General features: G+C 39.6%; 4 protein-coding genes across 4 annotated transcripts in view; 1 reads left to right on the top strand and 3 right to left on the bottom strand.

Annotated features, from left to right (window-relative positions):
- Positions 1–3182, bottom strand: part of LOC122668960 (xaa-Pro dipeptidase) — an 85037-nt gene extending 81855 nt beyond the window's left edge. Inside the window, exons 1-3 of the mRNA XM_043865560.1 lie at positions 2976–3182; positions 2812–2861; positions 962–1022 (exon numbers count right to left, since the gene is read on the bottom strand). Of these exons, the coding sequence (XP_043721495.1) occupies positions 962–1022; positions 2812–2861; positions 2976–3119 (255 nt within the window). The 5' untranslated portion in view covers positions 3120–3182. The remainder of the gene's footprint in view (positions 1–961; positions 1023–2811; positions 2862–2975) is intronic.
- An 890-nt stretch (positions 3183–4072) lies between these two features.
- Positions 4073–4789, top strand: LOC122669337. The gene has a single exon (XM_043866085.1). The coding sequence runs from the start codon at positions 4124–4126 to the stop codon at positions 4784–4786; it is 663 nt and encodes a 220-aa protein (XP_043722020.1). The 5' UTR covers positions 4073–4123; the 3' UTR covers positions 4787–4789.
- Positions 4790–7620: 2831 nt separating this feature from the next.
- Positions 7621–9839, bottom strand: LOC122669405 (transcription factor MYB80-like). The gene is made up of 3 exons (XM_043866168.1): positions 9670–9839; positions 9461–9590; positions 7621–8450 (listed from the first exon to the last, which is right to left on the bottom strand). The coding sequence occupies exons 1-3, from the start codon at positions 9800–9802 to the stop codon at positions 7676–7678; spliced, it is 1038 nt and encodes a 345-aa protein (XP_043722103.1). The 5' UTR covers positions 9803–9839; the 3' UTR covers positions 7621–7675.
- A 1869-nt stretch (positions 9840–11708) lies between these two features.
- On the bottom strand, positions 11709–16542 carry LOC122670006 (probable cinnamyl alcohol dehydrogenase 6). Its single transcript, XM_043866935.1, has 6 exons — positions 16424–16542; positions 16027–16140; positions 15706–15933; positions 14419–14707; positions 14013–14166; positions 11709–12046 (listed from the first exon to the last, which is right to left on the bottom strand). Exons 1-6 carry the CDS (start codon positions 16516–16518, stop codon positions 11829–11831), a joined length of 1098 nt encoding a protein of 365 aa, XP_043722870.1. The 5' UTR covers positions 16519–16542; the 3' UTR covers positions 11709–11828.
- Positions 16543–16913: the final 371 nt, after the last annotated feature.

Below are 16913 nucleotides of genomic sequence, written 5' to 3'. Positions count from 1 at the left end.
ATGTTTGATATCATCTTCTTAAATCTTAACTCTTAAGTTGTTATTTGTTAACTTGTTATTGACTTGATGTCTTATGTACTTAATATTATGATTTATGACTTATCTTATGAGTCATTATGTTTCCAACTTAGTTCCAACTTCCAAGTCAATTTACTTGTTTAATGTACAATGTGTATGTGTAAATGTGTAATTAACTAAGTTATACACTTATACATTAGGGTTCGACCGTACATTGCCAATCAATGGTGCACATCCAAAACACCATTTTGGGTGACTATTTTTGCAATTTGAACATTTAAATGTGTTTATATAGCCTAAAATAGGGTTTCCATGAAGTTTCAGGCCTTAACTTGGCCTAAAACCCACCGAAATGACCTATCGAAACATACCAGAAAAAATACAATATTTCGACCGAAATTTCGAATATTTCGGATATTTCGGTCAGCTCGAAATACCGAAATGAAACGAGTTCTCGAACTATGCTCTGAACAACCATCCAGTTTTGCAGGAAATTAGCAGCACCCACAGGCAGCTAAGGGTACTGATCGAAGATTGCATCTTCAATTCCTCAAAATTCACTCAGAAAGCATCTCATAACCAAGTATAATTCCTGACTCCAATACCTAAGCCCACAACCACAGCTAATAGAAACTTATTCTCTATCTGATTAGACCCTAATTCTCTACTTGAGAATTCAAAAACACTAATCTGCGAAATATGAAAGAGATTATATAAATTAGAATAGGCTAAAAACTAGATGGCCGTATAATGAAGATTTAATCGGCCCAAGTGCAACACAAACGAAATAGATTAACTTCCTTTGTTAAAAAAGAAATAGTTTCTAGGCTTCTCTCATGCTATAGCACCGTTACATGGCCTTTTATATTTCAATATAATATTTCCAATAACCATTTAAAGAAAAATAAACGAAGAAAAGAATTTTCACATGTTAGAAACTCACAATGGCTCCGTAGAAACCAGGCTCCCTCACTCCAAACAAGTAAGCAAAATAACTCTCCTGCCTACAAATCAAGTTGCACATCATGAGACAAATAAATCTGCATCCCATTCAAGTTTGAAGCATAAAAGTCTTTCAATATTGATCAAATTCAGTGGAGTCCATCCGCAATCCACAAGAGGAATACTCTGAAAGGACATCGTTACTTTAAACACCAATGAAATAATGGACGATTCCATAGTGTTTGCCCATCTTAGATGTACTTAGCTAAACAGTAGACTATGACAAGGAACCCAAATAAAAATTAACCAACAATATTACCATATGTAAAATGGATCAAGAACGATGCTTAGACAGCGAAGCCTGTACTCTAAGTTATGTACCAACATTGATGCAATGACAAGAAGTGTGTTTTGGGTGAAGATAAAAGCAGAATAAACATTCCTACAGGAAAGAAATTTTCACATAACATGAGCACCAGAAGACAAAGTATCTCCCTGTGGAGAACGAACTGATTGAGTCTGATCAAGTTTGATACAACTTATGTTTCAGATTATAAATCTAAAAGCAGCAAAGAGGAATTTTTTATAGATTTCAACATGCATTTGATGCAGGCACGGATCAAAATCTGTGCGGATAATGGGTCCTTTGTAACAGAAAACAGAGTAAAAGATGAACGGATTTCAAACAGTATAAAGAACAACTTACAGATCCAAAATAGAGCCACCTAAATTCAGTTAGATTTAAATTGCAGAACTCGGAATAGACAGAAGAAAACCAGATTCAACTAAAGAATAAACCAAGAAAAGGACTCAAGTGAATGGAAAATAATAAAGAGAATAAACTAGATGAAGAGAGAGAAAAAGAGGATCAGATCTTTTCAACAATAACATATGTCACAGGTCAAACCATGTAGGGCTGTAAACCACTCTCTTAGAGTCCTAGGCCACAAATTCCATATACTACACACATTACAGTTGAAAAAAGCAAAATAGCAAAGCGTATCAATATTTGGACACAATCTGAACTATATTCCCCATTCTAATTGATAGCTATTTAGAATAAGGGGAACCCTCTAAACCTTTTATATGTTTGCCTTAAAGAAGGGAAAAGTTTTCCTGAGTGCACATCCATTATTGACTAGTTGTGCCATGTGCACTATGTTGAAAATTTAGGCAAAATTTCACCGAAATTACCAGAATATTTCAGTTTCCCAAGAAACCAAAATGACATAAGGTGCAATGTTCGAAATTGCCGAAATTTTGACAAAACATTTCAGTTAATATTTCATCAGGGGGCAAAATGGTCCAATAGGCCAAAATTTTGAACCTTGCATGTGGAAAGGTCATGTGCCTATTTTTGACAGTTGGATCTGGGGAATGGACTGAATTGACCACATATGCACTTTCATACTCAAATTCATTCATATATTTCTTCCCATGTATATAATGTAATTACTAAACAGACAACAGGTAACAAAAATATAAGAGTTCTTGTTTTTTTTCACTGGGAAACCATTGCTCCAAGAAGTCGGAATCTGAAATGTTTAGGCCGTGCGTACTCTTTTAAGTTTCCATTTCACATAGTAAGATTGCGAAGAAGAGCAAAAAAGCAATAGTTCCAACTCCGACAGTCAGTTAAACATTAAACTTGGGCAGATTTTAATAACGTGATTCGAATAATAATACCGTTCCAAATCGTATCACACTACCCAGTAAAATGAACACCGAATGCACAATTCGACAACAAACTCCGGTAAACTAAGCATCAATATTGCAGTCGAACCATAATTTATCGGCCAAAAAGATCAAGTCCAAAACTGAAACAAGCCATTAAACTAATTGACCAAATACCTAAATAACTCAGCATGATCGGTGCAGTAACGTGTTTGCTCCTCGCCACCCTGCCAATCGAAACACGCAAGGTAATCGAATGTTTGAGTAGGAATCCTAAAATTCTATGCAAGTGTTTGAATAACAAACGATAAAAATCAGATAATACACAATATGAAAATTACTTGCAGAAAGACGAAACCATGAAGCGGCCAAGACGAGGAGGTCAAAAATTGGCGAAGAGACTGAACGAGTTTTCCTCGATTCTCTGCGTGAAGCTCCATCGGGATTTCGGGTGGAGACAGGGAACTACCATGGGACGAAGCCATGGTTCGTTTTGCATCACTCTTCAGAAGCTCGTGATTTGTGATGAGACCGTGAAGAAACAACGGCAAGAGAAGTAGCACCAAAAAATACGCCTCACCGTAGTTCTAACGATCACAAAGTGAAAACAGTGCGCCCAATGCGCATTTTATTTGAAGGAGAGAATTCCTTGCGCCAGTTTTTAAGGGTCGTCAGATTAGAATCAATTGAATTTACGTCATAAAAAATAAAACAATTATAGGGGCGGGGGTCTTTGGTCATTTTGGCTGAAATTTATGCTTATCTTTTTTTTTTTAGTAAAAGATAGAATTTATGCTTATCAAACTTTACTCAATCCTCAAGAAGCGAGGTCTCTGATCAATTCTTCGTCGTTGCATAATTTCTTGGGGCCACCCACCTGAGGCTCACTAAGGCCCAGAAGTTCCCGGTTCGTGCGTGGCACGGGATCATGTACGAGCCCAGGGGGGATTTAATCGGCCTAAAGTCGGATACCCCTCCTGTCTCCAAAAAAAAAAAAAAAAACTTTACTCAGTGCGGGCAGTGCATGTACACCAACGTACATGAAAACTATTGCAAAAAAAAAAAAAATTTGTCGAAATGACCAAAAGCCTCTACTATGCATCACCGGCCAATGGAGAAAATATGACCGTTGAAAAGTCGAGCGTTTCTTGAATTTAGCTCCAGGGAGAGCCCAGCACGTCCAATTGCTGCCAGCCGTTGGGCTGTGCCGCACCTTAGCGCGAATACTCAAAATGACCGTTGGAGAGCCAGCCGGGACTTTCTTGATGTTTTAACTCTTCAAGTACTCGGTGAAGCAATCTCAGGCTTTCTTTCTCATCTCACAGTCTCTGCAATTCTCAGGCTTTTTTTCTCATAAGAAGCGGTGATTTCCAAAATCGTATACGACACTGTTCAGTCATTCATTTCACTGCGCAGAAGACGGATTGTTTTTTTTTATTTGTTTCAATTTGAAGTCGCAAATTTTACTTGCTCCTCGACATATTAATTAATGGCAGAATATAAAGAAACCCACATCGTGGAAATCCCTGTCGATGAAGAGCATCAACAGAAACTCCAGTCTGCTATGGCCACCATTCCTGCAATCCAGCAGCACCCGTTAATGGAAATCTCAGAGAGCCCTGGTCATCTCTTGCTACTCAAGCTCTGGCAAAGAGAAGAAGACCTCTTCGAGCGTCGAATCGCCATGATGGAAACCCGAATGGACAACATCAAACGGGAATTATTTCAATTATGCTGTTTTTTATTAGCTTTCCATGGATTTTTCCTGACCATTCTCTTTAACCTTTCCATTCGTTCACAAGAACATACATGCAGGAGATGGTGGCTTCTATCTTTGATATCCGTCTCTTCTTCACTTACCATGATATTTTTGGTCCAGATGAAGCTTTGCAGGTATTGGAAAGTTTCAAGACAGTTGCAGAGAGAGAAGAGCGATAACAGAGCGGTTACGAGGTGCATCCAAGAATTAAGGATGAAAGGAAGGAGTTTTGATCTGTCGAAAGAGCCTCAAAATTCAAGAAGGATGAAAAGTTCTAGCGTAGAAATCAAATGGAAGCCTCTTTCTTGGTGTTCCCAGAATCTTATAACGATCTGTCTTATTTGTGTCACAGGTATGGTCTTTCCTGCTTGCAAGTATATCCTCTGCGGTTGAGAATGACCTTTGCTTTGCGCGCTCTTGGACATGACATCAGACTTGAAAATAAATTTACGGAACCAACAACTAAACTTGGTATGCTCTTTCAGAATACATTCTTTCTGAAATACCCCTTTTGTTGATGTAGGATGAGTGAAATTAAAATGATTAGCTCATAATGGTCTGCTACAGAGCAATGTTCCGCGTGTGAAGATCAGAGAATGTTTTCTGTTTTTTAATTTGATAGCTAAATATTGTTGGCCTATTATTTTTTATGGGGTGTTGTTCTCTGTATCGCAGCATAGGCTGCACCCAGGCACATGGGGGTAGGTGCAATGATCACCCTGCCCCCTGAGCGGCAGGCCCATGTGCCTGGCCGCAGCGAGAACATTCTCCCTAATTTTATTTCTTTGTTAAACTGATACCATTTGCCCACCGGTTGACTTGCAATGAAATAAATCAATCTCCACTGACTCACATTTGGCTGCTAAATCTTTTGCAGAACAAACTAATTATTGTGTTCAAGAATCCATGCAAGCGTTTGTTTCTTAGAAAGCTGGTGTAAAATTACTGGTATACTCATCTATGATATGCTTGGTTCCCTTGCAACTTCCTTAAGGTTTTATGTTAATATGATCAGTATGTTCTCTCAGTAATTTAATTATATCAGTACCACTCTGGAAAGGTGCTTTCACTATTTGTAAGCTACAAAAAATTAAAGAATATCAAATACATGTGTGAATGAATGAAAACAAAAGAAAATCTCATTCTTGTTCATTTTCTTATGTTTGACTAAGCATTGTCTGAATGGGATCCAAATCCTCTACGGCCTGGCTATAGCAGCCATTGTCCTACCTAGTAACACCAGGGTGACACCTGTAAAGTGGTCGATCCAACGGTAGGTTTTAAAATTTTTTGAATCCAAACTGGTTTAACTGTGTAAAACCAAACCCACCTGGACCAGAATCGTGTTTGCCAAACCAGACCGATCTAAACTAAACAAAAGTAAAACGATTCACTATTCATTCTTCCCATTTTCAAAATCAAAACCCTAACATCGTCTTCTTCCTCCTCCTTCAAACCCACTCCATCGTCTTCCTCCTCTTGCACCGTCTGGCGAAGGTCGAATATCTAAATCGCTCTGCATCTTCTACCGTCTAGCGTGAAGGTCAAACATCTGTAAGTACTCACGGAGATCTGTTTGTCAATTCTGGTTCGTCTTTTGAATCCGGCAGCATTTAGAAACATGCAGAGGAGATTAAATACCTTTTGTTGTTTTCCCCAAAACAAATTATACTAACCACAGTACCCTTGTTAATTGCTGCCGAATTCAAAAGCCCCATCTTTCTTCTACGGCCTTGGCTGTATGGTTAATTTTCAGTAATCTAAAGGCCTTTTCCTTTGCTGTTCCTTAATCTTAGCATGCTCAAGACACTTGAACGGTATCAAAAATATAGCTATGGTACACTGGAAGCCAGCCAACCACCCACGGAGACACAGGTAATGTCAAAGACTCAAAGCCCCAAATTGTTCTTACTTGTCAAAAAGGGTATATGTTACTCAAAACAATATTAAGTTGATCTTAACACTTCTAACAAAATTTTAATATTGGCATGTCGTCAAGCAGAGTAGCTACCAGAAATATTTGAAGCTAAAAGCAAAAGTTGAGGACTTGCAACGATCTTAGAGGTAAAATCGCACCTCATATATTCTGGTTTTCCTTTGTTGGATAATGTCATATTCATAGGGCTGTCAATCTGCTTTAGCTTAGCTACTGTAATGGGTAATGTAGAAACCTTCTTGGGGAGGATTTGGGCCCACTAAATTCAAAGGAGCTTGACCAATGTCCTAAATTTCCCCATCAATGAAACCTTCTGTTCCATTAGTCCATGGAGTCTCTCAAAGGGCCTAGGTGTTTCCCCATCAATGGATTTGTTTTTATCTTATATTATTTTGAATTTGATTATTTCAGATATGGACAAATGCCATTATTCAATTTAATTATATACTTTTCTTATCTTATTCCCCATCAATGGACTTGTTGGTTAGCTAGTTTTTTACCTCCCTATTCTCTAGCTTTTTCTTTGTCCCCGGACTTGTATATTCTTCCCTTTTTCTTTGTAATATAAATTTTATTCATTAACTCAAGTAGATTGTTCTAGTTACTTTATTTGGCATATTGGCTGTTCGAGTTCATGATCATATATTTATTTATTCTTGTTACACATGTGTATCAACTATTGTAGGTTGGGTTTGAGATTGTATTTGAGACATAACAGTTGATATGGATAATACAATGAGTTCACCAGTTGAAGTCCGTAGTGAAGATAACATTGTTCATTATAAGCCTCGGAAGGGGATGACATTCAATACGGAGGTTGAAGCGTATGATTTTTACAACCGATATGGAGGAATGATTGGTTTTGATATTAGGAGAGATTATGCACATTGGACTTGTATGTAATAAACAAGGACATAGGAAGAAAGACAAGAGAGAGAGAGAGAGGGTATAGCGAGTGGTGGAGAGATTAAGGGGAGAAAGGGGGGGTTACGATGGAGGTTGAGAATGGAGAGGGAGGTATCGAGTGACGATGGATCGTGGGTGATACAACGATAACTACAACGAATGGTTGAGATGCCTTTCGTCTCATCTGACAGTCAATAAGGTGCTAAATTGAGAGATTCCATTACATCCATCAGTTGAGTACATCATTCTCTTTCCAGATCGGACAGATTTGCCCCTATTTTTCTTCAAATAATGTTTTTTTTTCCTTCATATTTTCTTCATTTAAGTCCATACGATGACTTTATTTACATTTTATGTGATACATAAGGGATTATATAGAAATGCTATGAAAAGTTTATTCTTCCCAATGATGATATTGCCAAATGCTTCTTGATGTCCCATTAAACAATATGGTTTGTTAGATCATTAGATAAATCCCACAAGACGCAATCAGAAATGAATATGCTTGACCCTTTTCCCACAATTTTTCCACCTTCCGCCTCCTCTCCTTCCTCATATTGCCCTCTCTCATGCAATCCCTCTTGTTGATCACCTCCACCTCCAGTGCATGTACTCCCTGTACACATACTTTGGCTCCATGGGGATGCTTCCCCATCGTTACCATAAGATGATGGACTAAACTGGAAGCCAACTGAAACTTCTGCTGCAAATTCATTGTAGGCTCTGGCAAAACCCTCAGATGTCTTTCCTGTGGAGGCTGTGGTCCAGGGCTTGTTAGTGGGTAGTGTGTCGGGTTCTTGTATGGCTCTTGAGAGGCCTAGCTTAATCTTTTGTATGGTGTCATCCTTATCATGGATAGTACTCCCCATGACAAAGGTGGTTGTTGTAGAGCTCCCACCAACAGGTTCTGGGAGTGGAGATACTTCAAACCCAGTTGCAGAGGCTTGGTGATGGTGTTGGAGTTGAAAGTCAATTCGTCTCTTGGTCAGCAGGTGGAGCATCTCGTCCTTGAAGCAGCCGAGTGCTGCCTCGGCAAGGTGAGCTACCTGGGGTGGAGCCAGGGTGGTGGCTATCTCAGTCACCAGTTGGGAGAAGGACTTGTGTGTCACGGGGTCAATTCCCATCCCCGAAAGCTTCTTCTTCAGCTTGGTATTCCAGTGGTTCTTGACATCATTATCAGTGCGGCCTGGCAGCTGGGCAGCGATTAGCGACCACCTGTTAGACCCCCAATTTATGGTTAATTATGCATTTTAGGTAAAATTGAGAACCAAATAGCTATTGCACATTTTATAACCCAAAGTGAAAATTAGAAATAGAATGACAAGGTGGTGCTGCTTGTTTGTGTTACTAAAGTTTGTTGATGAAGATAAAGATAACAGATCTCTGTGTGGGAGTGGGGGGGGGGGAGTGTACCATCCACTCCTAGACACAAAGGGGTGCAAAATGAATGCCACACCCCTATGAAAGGCAAAAATTCCACCCTCATGATACCAATGTGTGTGCTCTCATTGACCCCGTGCACATGCAGGGGCCATGCACCCCCATAGAGAACATCAACCCTAAAGATAATAAGAGAAAGTTTTCCTCTGCACTCAGGAAGGGTTCAACCATCACCCTAGGGCTCTAAAACATCCCCTAGTGGACGAAGTTGAAAATATCATCCCTTATTATGCAATTCTCTCTCAAAGAACTCATCTGAAAACCGTAGGTAAAGGATTCTCTTTCACCGTGGCATAAGTAAAACTTGAAGATATGAGGAACTAACACTCATAAAGCTAGGGGAGTGGGGATCCTGTCCCCATAGGTGATCCAACCGTCCATGGGATGGGGTGGTCTGACACCTTTGACTCACGATCAAACTAATCCCTTGGATCGGTTCGATCATACATGCAGTGGTTACCACATGGGGAGAGGATCCGAACTCAAACAAGAGAGTTCCTCTGCACGTACATGTTAGGTGCAAACATTATATATTTGTCCCACTTCCTATCATTTGCATATGGCTCGGTGTTCTATGTGGGGAAGCGTAGGCCCCTGTGCATGCGTTGGCATCATGGGGTTAGATTTCTGCCTTTCATGGGGATGGGGTGGTCATTTCGCCCACTCTATGTCTGGACATGGAGGGTACACTCCTCCACAAAGAGAATGTACATGACAAAGGATAGGTTTTGGCATCGGACACGTACGTGGAGAGGATCCATTCGGGGGCCATAATGGTTTTTTACCTGTTTCCAACAACAGAGTGAAGCTTAACGATGGTTTGTTCTTCTAGTTCTGAAAACTCGCCATGCTTTAGATCTGGCCGGAGGTAGTTGGTCCACCGGAGCCGACAGCTCTTTCCACACCGTTGCATACCTGTTAGAATTGGGAGAGTTAATGCCAGTTTGCATCAATCTATGGATACCAAAAGTTTAAGAGAGAGAGAGAGAGGAACCAGCATTCTTGGGGATGAGGCGCCAGTTACGGGTGCCGTGTTGGGCGATGTAAGAAGTTAGCTTGTTGTCTTCTTCGGGGGTCCACTGTCCCCTCTTCACGTTCTCCTTCTCACAACACGGGATTCGACCCATCTCAAACTAATTCCTTCTTTCTTGTATTTATAGAGAAACAATACGCCTAAAAAAAAAGCCAATAAACCAGGGAAAATAACAGAGGAAGTTGAAAAAGCTTAGAATCTGTCGAGAGAGAGACAGAGTTTCTGTATCTTTCTTTTTCGTTTTGAGATTTTTTTTTTCTCCTTTAGAAGTATATTTTGGGAGAAATATTTGGTTCTTTTGGTTGTTGAGCGAAGAGAAGAACGGAAGGTGTGTATTAATAAAGATGCTAGCATGGATGCATACTGCATGGGATTGTGGGAGTAGACCATCGAAGTAGCATGATTTCATTAAAGAATTCAACGCCGTTGAGTGTGTGAAGCACCCGGCCGGTAGCTCACTCTCAAGATGCCTGGTCAACTCTTTCTCCTCTTTCTTGTGCTGACTTACTTGGATGGAGGGCTTCAAATAGATCATGCTGATTGGGCATGTTTGTACTTGGGTCATACAAAACAAGCTTTTCGATGATACGACAACTTGTGAAAATTAAGGTTGTTGCACGTCTGCTTTGCAGTAAAATGAGAACGAAATTTTACCGCTAGAAGAGAATTTATGAACTTAAGGGGGAAGTGAATTATTCCATTTTCTTGACTCCCAGCTTGAGTTACAGGAACGTTCCAGCTACCCATGCAGTAGCAAATTTTTTTTGGTAAAATAATCCTGAACTCATTATCTAATCGGCTAATTAATATGTTTAATTGGTCACTCCATGTTGTAAATAGAAAAATAAAATTATGAAATAGAGATTTATATTTTATCAAATTGGTACTAAAAGAAATTAATATATAGTAATGTTTCATGAAGAGTCATGTACATGTTTAAAGTAAGTAGAAACTTGTAGTTGTTAAGAAAGAACGGCGGGGCTGAGTCATGGCATCAATCATTCTCCTTAAGACTCTAAACGTCTTTTACAATGCAATCCAGGTAATTTGAATCAGCCTCCAAGATGAAACAACTCAATATACCCTTCTAGTAGTTGTTACACTCACTTACTGACTTACTGGGATACATTGGGATATATATACACTCAACTCAACATACCCTTCTAGTAGTTATACTTCAAGAATGAATGTAGTTCACTCTCTCTCTCTCCCTAGCTAGTCTCTTGTGTCGATGAATTAGAATTCAAAGAAGAGAAATTGAGAAGGTAGGCACAACCCACACCACCTCGCCTGACAAAGAAGAATACCAAGGGTCAGTGCACAGTGCAAATGTGACGTACAACCCCTTGCAATTGCCTATAAATAGGGAGGAAGGGAAAGGAGTTGTGACATGTGACACAACATAAACGAGAATGGAAGATCTCAGTGAGCTTTGAGAGGTGTTCTTGTGTGTTGGGTTTTGGGTTTCACTTGTAGAGTACTTAAGATATAATTATTTTTTGTATATGTTTCCTTTTGGGGAATTCATGAGAGTTATACTGTGAGGGAGTTTCCTTGTTGAGTGGGTCCCACATACAATGTTAGTGGTGTGAGGTGTGAGGTGTGATTTGTAAATTTCTCTACATAATACCGTGGATATAGGCTACTATGCCAAACCACATAAATCCCGTGTCTTTGCACCTTTTACTTTTCCGTATTTGTCTTAATTACACACTTCAAATTTGTACGTGTCGATTAATGCGGGATTAATGTACACCACATCCCCACCCTTGCATCCTCCACGACGATTAAGAGTAGAGCGCCACTCCTTTGAGAATGATTTAATATAAGGTCTAGCAAGTGGTCTTCTTTTTTCAGTGGCCGAGAATTTAAAGTGCAACTCAGGCCAGATTTGGGCTCAACTTATAACCAAATTGAGTCACACTGGGCTAGGCACAGGAGCTCAATGAGATTCAATATTTATCATTGTCATAGCATAACATGGAGCGAGTGAAGCTCTAATTAGCGATATATCATGGAATGAAAGTGTCTGATATCTCTAGCAGGAAAATGTCAATTCGAGACAACTTATGAGAATTACAAGTAATAACACAAATTGAACTATTGAGGTACAGCCATAGCTAGTTTTTCTGAGTCTCCGAGGACTTTCCCGTGCCACCGATATCGATGACAAATCGATACTTAACGTCATTCTGAGCGAGCCGGTTTATTGCATCATTAATTTGATCTGGGTTAATCACCTCCACATCACAAGTGATGTTATGCTTCCCACATAGATCCAGCATCTCCTGTGTCTCCTTGATTCCTCCAATCATACTACCCTTCACCACCCTCTTTCCTGCATCACCAAAATTCAACCTTATGAAATTGACAATATTAGAGAAGACATGTTTCAATATGTTCGATTTGCAGAGGATGGAAAGCCTAAAATTGGTTGGTTGACATCTCATGGATTATAACTTTATAAGTAGGGTTGTAAGTGGGCTGGACCATACACAAGCTTATGGGCTCCACCGAGAAGCTCAGTTTCTGCTTGTAATGCAGATCAGTGTAATGGTCTTCGAGCTTGGGCCTCTAAAATGGTTAAGAATTTGAATTAGACGGCAAAAAAGATGGTCAAACATTTCAAAAATGGTTAACGTTTAGTTTTTTTATTGAGTCCTTCTAGGTGTCACTATGCTTTGTGAAGTATAATGGTTCATTACTTGCCATTAGGCAGTATATGGGTTAGTCCATGTGACAGAAGATGCCACATACATGAACCATTAGGCAGTATATGGGTTAGTCCATGTGACAGAAGATGCCACATACATCTCAATGATCAAATTTTAGTCCAAAGTAAGAAAGCAAAGTTGCTCAAACTCTGATTCAAAGTTTTAGTAAAATTATCAAAATACCATCAAATGGAGATGAATATAAAATACAAAATGACATCTTTTGTAATTTTAGCAACTTCATCTACTCATTTTAATTTGAAATAGTATCAATGAGATACCCTCTATTACATATACTACCATCAGGCAATAGTGAAGCGTTATCCTTCACTAGACATAATGATGGGTAAGAAAAAACTTTTTGATAATATTAGATTTTTTTTTAGAAATAAAATTAAAATTTTAATTGTCGTTTTTCACTTAAAAACAACATAAGCGATTTAAATACGTTTAAATTTTCTTTTTCTTTTTTTGGGTCTTTTTTGACATATAGGTAGGAACAAATCGAAAAACGGCAAAAAGGCAAAAGAATGGCATTTAAAACGTGTTCTAATTAACTTTGGTCAATTTACCAAAAAAAAAAAAACTAACTATGTTCCTACGGGTCTTTGTCCCCTCCAGTTCCCTGTCCGGCCTAGTTCCCCAGTACATGTAATAGGGAGGTGCGTAATGACTACAACCTCTTAGTACAAGCACTGGAAGAATTGGGCCGGACAAAGAAATGGAGGAGATAATTTTCCATGTTCCTACCCGCATATATGGGGACTCAGGCTTAGCTACGATACTGTGCATTATAATATCCAAAAATAAATAAATAAATAAAATAGGTATAATGGCAATTATATGTTGGACTTCATGATTGAAATTTCTTTAAAATTTGATATTTAGCAATTCAAACCATGCCCTATATACAAAGGGTCAGAATTGTCATATCATTAAGTAAACCACATAAGAAGGTCTTTTTACATGAGGCATTCAGAAAAGGAAGTTCCATGTATGCTACGCCTAATAATTTCATGGATTTAGGTATTGGTATCAAGATACTGATTTCGATATAGATACCAAATATGGATCTGACAAATTAGGCCATATTGGACCATTTTGCCGCTCAAAAGATCAATACCTAGATTCTTTTTGACTGTTTTACTATCCCTTGTTCCTATATCGCCGATATGGTAACACTACAACAAAAAGGGCTTATAATTGCGATTTTTTCCACAGTAAAAGGTCCAAAAATCCGCACCAATAGCCTATAGCTACAGATTACCTGCAGTTTTCTATCCGTAGCTACAAATGCAATCGCTACATCTATAGTTGCGGTTTTGTATTCGTAGTTACAAGGTCCTCGTGGTTTTTAAATACCGCAGCAATAAGTATCTCATATTACTGCATATAAAGAAATCGTAGTTTTAAATACTGCAGCAATAAATGTATTTTGTTGTGTAATGGTAAGGTATCTATTTTAGTCACAGCCAATATTAGTACAAATTGATCAATACGCCGATCCTATACAGATACCTAAAACCATGAAGAATTTTTACCCGATTTTATACTTAAAACTTAAATAAATAAATAAATAAAAACTCATACCGAAAATAAGGGGGAAAGAAGGCAACTGCAGAGGCTTCTCTGGAGCACCCACCAAAACCAGAGTTCCGTTCACTTTAAGTAGCTCTAAAGTGGGCCCCAATGAATGGTTTGCTGAAACAGTGTCAATGATGAAATCCAGAGTTCTTCTTCCTTCCTGTTATAAAAAAAAAGTTATATCCAATGGAAGCTTGTCACATGGTAGAAAATTACGAGTTCAGACTAACCGCATGCAAGGTGTTAAAAAAGCAGAAGAATTTTTTTTTTAATCATTTAAAAAAATTGATAAATAGACACGTTAACTCATCATTAATATTATTCTATTTTTATCTTAATAATATTTTATTTTCTCGTCTTCCAAATATAGGATGATGATCAATGTTGTGTGCGTGTGAAAGTAACCACTGACCAACATGTGCTTGGGGTTGGTGCTAAGGAGGAAGTCGTCGGCATTCAGGCGATCTCGAGCTTCCATCTCTTTGGAGGGAGAGGTGCTGATGACGGTAACGTGGAGTCCAAATGCCTTCCCAAACTTAACGGCCATGTGACCAAGCCCACCTAGGCCAACTACCCCTAGTTTCTTCCCAGGTGAGTTAAGCATGTTGTTATCCTTCATGGGGCAAAACACTGTTACCCCTGCGCACAACAATGGGGCTGCCCCATCCATAGCAAGGTTCTCCGGCACATGCACAACATACCTGAAACGAAGGCAAGACACCAAAATTAATGTCAATTTATATATGGGAGTGGTCGGATGACGTTCTATAGGTGTATTTAGAATTTGACATTTTCTTCTAATCGTCTCTTGTCTTATTCTTAAAAGTTCTTTATGTTAAAGATATAAACGGGTTTTCAAAAATTAATGTGAAAATAACATATCATTATCAAAAGATATCATTGTCATACATATTTTTCTACTACACATGTGAAATTACAATATTAACCCTCAATGGAAAATATTATGTATTATACTAAAACGACAAAAAAAAAATACGATTATAGATTATTTGATAGCTTGAGGGGTTTCAATAAGAAAACCCCATCTATATATGGGAAAAGGTTCTCTGGATCGTCAAAGGAAAGGTACCCTAGCATCTTCTCTCTCCTTTGACATGAAATGACTCGCAATAGAATTTTTATCTTCTCAAGTGCGATGCACTACCCAAGGCATCTTACTTGAGCATCTGATAGTGGCCATGAGACAGAGGATGAACTTTAAAGGTGCACTGCCCAGTACACCGTCGGATGCACAAGTGGGGTACGGTGTATTGGGCAGTGCACTGCACTCGAGAGGATAAAGATCCCTCGCGATGCTGTTGTTGAAGGGTTAAAGTACTAAAGTATTAAAACTGTAAGAGGGGGGGAGGGATATTTATCCTCTTAAGTTTCCTGTCCGGTACAGTTCGTCCATCCGACTCCTCTACTTCCAAAGCGGGTTGTACTTCCGTGCGCCCCACATACAAGGCGGCGGAAAGTACCACCTTGCCCCTACCACATCGCCCTGCCCGAGAGGGGGCAAGGCGATACTTTCCGCACGTCTTGTATGTGGGGCAATGTGTGGCGCACGGAAGTACAACCCGCTTTGGAAGTAGAGAAGACTCTTCGCTTATTAGAGCACTAGGGAATTGTACCTGACAGGGAACCTAAAAGGATAATTTTCCAAGGGAAGGGGTTGCAATACAACAGTACATGATACCTTTGGTCGGCAACGAGCATTTCGGAGTAGCCACCGTAAGTGATACTACTGTCCCAGAAGATGCCATTGTAAGTGAACTGAACCTTGTCGCAATAGTTCTCCTGCGACTCCTTACAGAATTCACATTCCAGGCATGACGCAGCCAAGCATCCAACCCCAACCTTATCTCCCACCTTGAACCCATTCACATTGCTTCCCACCTTCGTTATCACCCCTGTAATTTCGTGCCTGACAATGCATACATTTAACCAACTTATGTCTCTTCACTTATAATGTATACACTACCAACAAACAACGATAGAAATAAAATGGTCGTCTTACCCAGGGACAAGAGGGTACATGGTGATCCCCCAGTCATTCCTTATATGGTGGAGATCAGTATGGCACATCCCACAGTACAGTATCTTGATGGTCACATCATCACTTCCGTTTTCCCTGACAAACCAATAGTTATCAGTTTTGATGAATTTAGTCGGAAACCATGGCATGTAGGAATTGATTATTGATTCGCTTTTGGATCCAGATCCTCGGCGCGTTGCCTGTCCTGCGCCGTACTGTGCAGAAACAAGATCATGCACAGTGACTGTCTTACCTCAATTTGAGCAAGACGTTCAGACAGGGATAAGGTGATCATTGCGTACGGCCCGCTGTCTGCGCACCATGGCGCAGGACAGGCAGTGCACCGTAGAGTGGTAGAGGACCAGATGGAGAATTGTACCTTCTTTTGAAAGTGAAAGGGGTAATCTTGCCGCCCGGCTCATGGGCTGCCCATCCGGAGACTGTCTGTGTGTGGTTTGGGGTCGTTTGAGCCATTCTTCCACCTTCGATCGACGAATAGAGGCACACAACACAGGATACCAGAGAGACTATATTTCGTTGTTGCAAATTTTCAATTGGTTCCATTTATAAGCTCGGTGGTGTCAGTAAACAGTTGAATCTTTAAACGAAGATGTCAGAGTGTTAGGTCTCTGATGTGTATCATTAATTTCTTAAGCATCACTCATTTAATTACTTCAACCCCCATATCTTATCTTATCCAACTTACTTGAGTTGGAATTGGATTGATTTTAGAGGTCTCTCATGTCTGTCGGTGCAAGCGGGCGGTGGAATAGTTCCGTGACCCTGCCCCTGCCCCTGCCCCGACACTGGAGCGTCTGCTCACCAAACGGCCTGAACCTCATTAATTTTATCAAAAAAGCCTGAACCTC

This window comes from Telopea speciosissima, chromosome 7 (genome assembly GCF_018873765.1).
Source record: "Telopea speciosissima isolate NSW1024214 ecotype Mountain lineage chromosome 7, Tspe_v1, whole genome shotgun sequence".
Lineage (NCBI taxonomy): Eukaryota > Viridiplantae > Streptophyta > Magnoliopsida > Proteales > Proteaceae > Telopea > Telopea speciosissima.
This window is presented reverse-complemented; position numbering and strand designations above follow the sequence as displayed.

Excerpts from the sequence above, each read along its gene's own strand:
- LOC122669337 (XM_043866085.1), top strand. The coding sequence starts at position 4,124 with ATGGCAGAATATAAAGAAACCCACATCGTGGAAATCCCTGTCGATGAA.
- LOC122669405 (XM_043866168.1), bottom strand. The coding sequence starts at position 9,802 with ATGGGTCGAATCCCGTGTTGTGAGAAGGAGAACGTGAAGAGGGGACAG. Across the intron at positions 9,591-9,669 it reads CCTCATCCCCAAGAATGCTG|GTATGCAACGGTGTGGAAAG; the intron begins GTTCCTCTCTCT and ends CAATTCTAACAG. Across the intron at positions 8,451-9,460 it reads CACTCTGTTGTTGGAAACAG|GTGGTCGCTAATCGCTGCCC; the intron begins GTAAAAAACCAT and ends GGGGTCTAACAG.
- LOC122670006 (XM_043866935.1), bottom strand. The coding sequence starts at position 16,518 with ATGGCTCAAACGACCCCAAACCACACACAGACAGTCTCCGGATGGGCA. Across the intron at positions 16,141-16,423 it reads CCTTTCACTTTCAAAAGAAG|GGAAAACGGAAGTGATGATG; the intron begins GTACAATTCTCC and ends TTGGTTTGTCAG. Across the intron at positions 14,167-14,418 it reads CCAACCCCAAGCACATGTTG|GAAGGAAGAAGAACTCTGGA; the intron begins GTCAGTGGTTAC and ends TTTTTATAACAG.